Below are 3,807 nucleotides of genomic sequence, written 5' to 3'. Positions count from 1 at the left end.
CCCGCAGTAGTTTTGGCAGGTGTTCAGTTTTAAGTCTTCTTGGGGAAAAAAACCTTTGCCTCCCGAAAAAAACTACAAACCGTCATCACATGGTAGTATCTTATGTTTATGTTTTATCGTCCGTCTGGTGACCAGAAGAGAAATTTCTTCGGTTGAAACATTGCGAAAAATTCAAATCAGGGGGGACGGGGGTACTATTCCTAGTCACGGATGTATACAAGAGACTAAAACAAAGTAAGACTGTAGAGTTGAAATTTGTTTGATAGGTAAGTAAAATATTCCTTCCACCACGTTTCCAATAATATGTTATAAATTGAAAGGACATTTCAGGCATAGGTGTTCCGTCACGTTGTTTATAGATAATAAGTTTCAAGGGGTTTATATTTAGGTAACTTTTGGGTGACCATATGCTGTCAAGCAGGTGTGCTCCGGCTTTGCCTCGGCCGCCGAAGCCTCGGGCTTCTGCTATGTAGAACTATTGACGAGGGTTTCACCCATACCAGCCCTGCTTTGCGAACACCGAGGCACACATGCGGGGATATGGTCCGATAAGTTAATCAAACCTTAACCCTGGCCAACTACTTTTTACTAGGTTTCGTTGCCCCGCCCCTTTTTCTACCGGAAACTTTATACTCGTTAGTATAATTTCTCGAAGTCTATGTCATATATCGATGGATATGATGTTGTCGTATCACTCTCTCGTATATAACAACAATTATTAATTTAGTTGTTGTTGTATCCGGGGTTTCCGGAAAATATCTAGATTTACCGGTTCAAGTTCTTGAGTCATCCGGATGTACCTTCGATTAAATTGGTAGTTGAGTAAATTAAACTAAATTAATCAACTTTACTAGATTAGTAAGTGCGTCCCCTACCGTTATTTAATGTCCTCAACAGTGATGTCATGTTACTTTTTTCGACGTTGCTGACACCAGTAAATTTAGTTTCATGTAAAAATTTTTAAACGCGGAGATTAATTCTTAGGTACCAAAGGCAAAAACTGCACTAAAAAAGCAAACCGAGTCTTTCGTTTTGTGTGTCGGGGCGGGGGACTTTATTGAATTTTTGCTATAAGTTGGATTTAAGCAATAAAGTGAAGGTTCGTACAGTGTACTGGTGCACTGCATGTTTCGTTCCACTGAAGTTCTAATACCGGGACGTCGGCGGGTAATATGCGATAATCCACACATGAATATGGAGTAGCGAGTCTCGGTGAGTGAGGCATTTCCTCACTTCTCAGTTACTTCAGACGAGGTTCCTTGCGGGGGGTCTGGAGTGGATTCTGGGGGCACGGCGATGCCAGCCTTCTTCACAAACCTTCCCTTTTTGTCTTTGGAGAGAATCCATGCAAAATTCATTGTTTTCAGCCTGCAAAGACAGAGGATGGATACATCTTCTGGAAGCATATTTATGAGGAGAAGAGAGGGATGTTGCCTTAGCTTAATGCTGGAACTTTTTCTTTCCCTTTTTTTTTTACATTATGAGTTATTGTAGATGATTGAAATACATTGTACTCATCCTGCCTTAACAATTGAAGTGTTATGGAGAATTATTCAGCAAGGTTGTACATGATTGAACGTGGGGTTACAGCTCTTTGATCTTTTCAAGAGATAATTCAAGAAGTTGTACAGTAGTATTTTTCAGCTACTACAGATCTACATTTAAAACGGGCATTTCAGTTGTAGTAACAATTTAGCTGATTATCATTTATTTTAGCTCTATAGCATCATATTTTAATATTACTTAATGCTCAAACATTGACAGATATGAGACAGAACTACATGTATCCCCCAGAATCAGAGCTGCATTATAAAGGACTTTGAAGTTTTATTGTAACCAATGTGAATAATTAGTATTGAATCTGTAATGTTAAAATGACTATAGTGTCAAACTGTAATTCAAAGCTTTTTATCTGAATATAGTATGGCATGTAACAAGTGCAATATTTACATCTAGCTGCTTCACTGTAAGACAGGATGAATAGCTCATTATGAATGCTATATACGCCATTGTAAAGCAGCTGTAAATCCAAGATGATGAATGTTTTATTTTGATGCAGCAATTCTTTTGTCACTTTAGTTTCATGTTTTATCAGACTCTGATTTCCTGTGGGATTCTGCACAACAGCCATCATCCATTTAGAGCTGTGGAAATCCGGCGAATTTTCTGAAAATGATAGCCTGTAACTCAATTTAGACAACTTCAGAGCAATGCTCACCCACTTCATACAGAATTACATTAACAATAGCCGAATGCTGATATTAACCGAGTAATGTAATTACAACTACAGGTTTGGTGCTAAAGCAATTATCAAGATGAGTGAATATTCCCAAATCAGATTAGGAAGGTGAACTTCAACCCCACTGGATTGAATAAAACCTCATTTATGAAGCATGGCTACACCTCCCTTTGTCTTTGACTTGTCTTTTACCGTGAGATTAATATTCAGTGATGTTGCATTGACATCCACTTAAACCTACATTTGTCTTTGATTAACCTCGATTGACAGGCTATATCTCAATGAATTATACAACTTGTTTTTTTAATGGCTATTATAGTCTATAGTTCACTTTGTTTTTCTCTATACTATATTTACACACAACAGTACAACAACTGTACCAGATCAAATAAAAGCAGAACAAGACGCAAGCCATGAGTGAGGTGCCACTGTTAGAATAGGTGAGCGAAGTGTTGCTCTGGAGCTAATGGGGGGTGTTGCCCTTGGATACAGGCCATTATTATTGCCCTAGGTCAGGATTATTGAAAAGCTAATGTTTAGAGATGCAGCAGGATGAAGATGTGGGTAGGGGAAGTTTGAGTTTGGATTGACTCCTTAATGTAATTAAACCCACTCAGGGGAGAAGCGATGACAGAAGTGGGCTGGGGATTTGAGAGAGGCATGTGGAAGCCTCACAAAAGAGAGCAGAGGAGTGTCAGCAGACCTCTCTCAGGGTGAGGGTCGGCCTCATGGCCTCAGGCAAGGCACACAGGATTAAAACATCCTGGCCGTAGGGCCTGGAAACAACAGATCCAGACACAGGACCGTGCAGCTGGAATTGGAATAATGCGACTTGAGGATGGTGCATATAATTCATTGTTATTCCAATGCTATGCTTTTCTTTTTCTGAGCACACCGACTGGGTTGTTTTCCATACCAATTCTGCTGCCTGTTTTTGTTGCACTAAACTGAAGAAACATTTTCCATGTGAAAGTTTGTGATTGATGCATAATGTTGTTCAAGACTTTGGGCAAAGCTTGTCATTTATGTCAGGTGTGATTTCCAGTGTTGACAATGCAGCATTTACTTCTTGACATGCTATCACCGAAAGGATTGCCCACTCTGGAGTTGGCACTCCCTCACACAGAGAATGGAAGAGAAGGGGGAAAGAAAGGCCCTTTGATGAAAGGACTGAACCCAGCCCCCCGCTCTCACTCTTTCCCTCCCTCCTTCCCTTCCTTGCCCTGTGGAGTTAATCTGGCAAAGAGGAGGCAGCAACAGCCAATTTACACAAGCAGCAGCAGCAGCTTTTTTTTGCCGTGCCTTCTCTTCCCCTGTCTTGCCTTCCCCCATCCACCGCTCAGTTCTTTGTGTCTACGGTTGTTTGGCCATGTTTGTGTGCACAGTGTCTGTGTAATTCAGCATGCATTGGCTGGTGGAATAATATCAAGTACAGTAAGGTGAAAGACGGTCCAACCCCTGAGGCTGGCAACACCTGCCTCCTGCAAGCTGTGCAGCTGAGGTGTCACGGCACAGGTATCACCACCTAGCTTCACCCATTCTCGCGCGCCAGTCTGTTATCCGCCTTT

The 3,807-nt window shown here is 41.2% G+C and overlaps 1 protein-coding gene across 1 annotated transcript in view; it reads right to left on the bottom strand.

Moving 5' to 3' along the window:
• Positions 1–1,358, bottom strand: part of kif26ab (kinesin family member 26Ab) — a 51,637-nt gene extending 50,279 nt beyond the window's left edge. The window contains exon 1 of the mRNA XM_010781200.1: positions 1,234–1,358. Coding sequence (XP_010779502.1) covers positions 1,234–1,358 — 125 coding nt within the window. The remainder of the gene's footprint in view (positions 1–1,233) is intronic.
• Between the last annotated feature and the right edge of the window lie 2,449 nt (positions 1,359–3,807).

The sequence above is a fragment of the Notothenia coriiceps genome, unplaced genomic scaffold, assembly GCF_000735185.1.
Source record: "Notothenia coriiceps isolate Sejong01 unplaced genomic scaffold, NC01 NC01_scaffold00022862, whole genome shotgun sequence".
In the NCBI taxonomy this organism is placed as follows: Eukaryota; Metazoa; Chordata; class Actinopteri; order Perciformes; family Nototheniidae; genus Notothenia; species Notothenia coriiceps.
The sequence above is the reverse complement of the archived record's forward strand: the minus strand, read 5'-3'. Positions and strand labels throughout refer to the sequence as shown.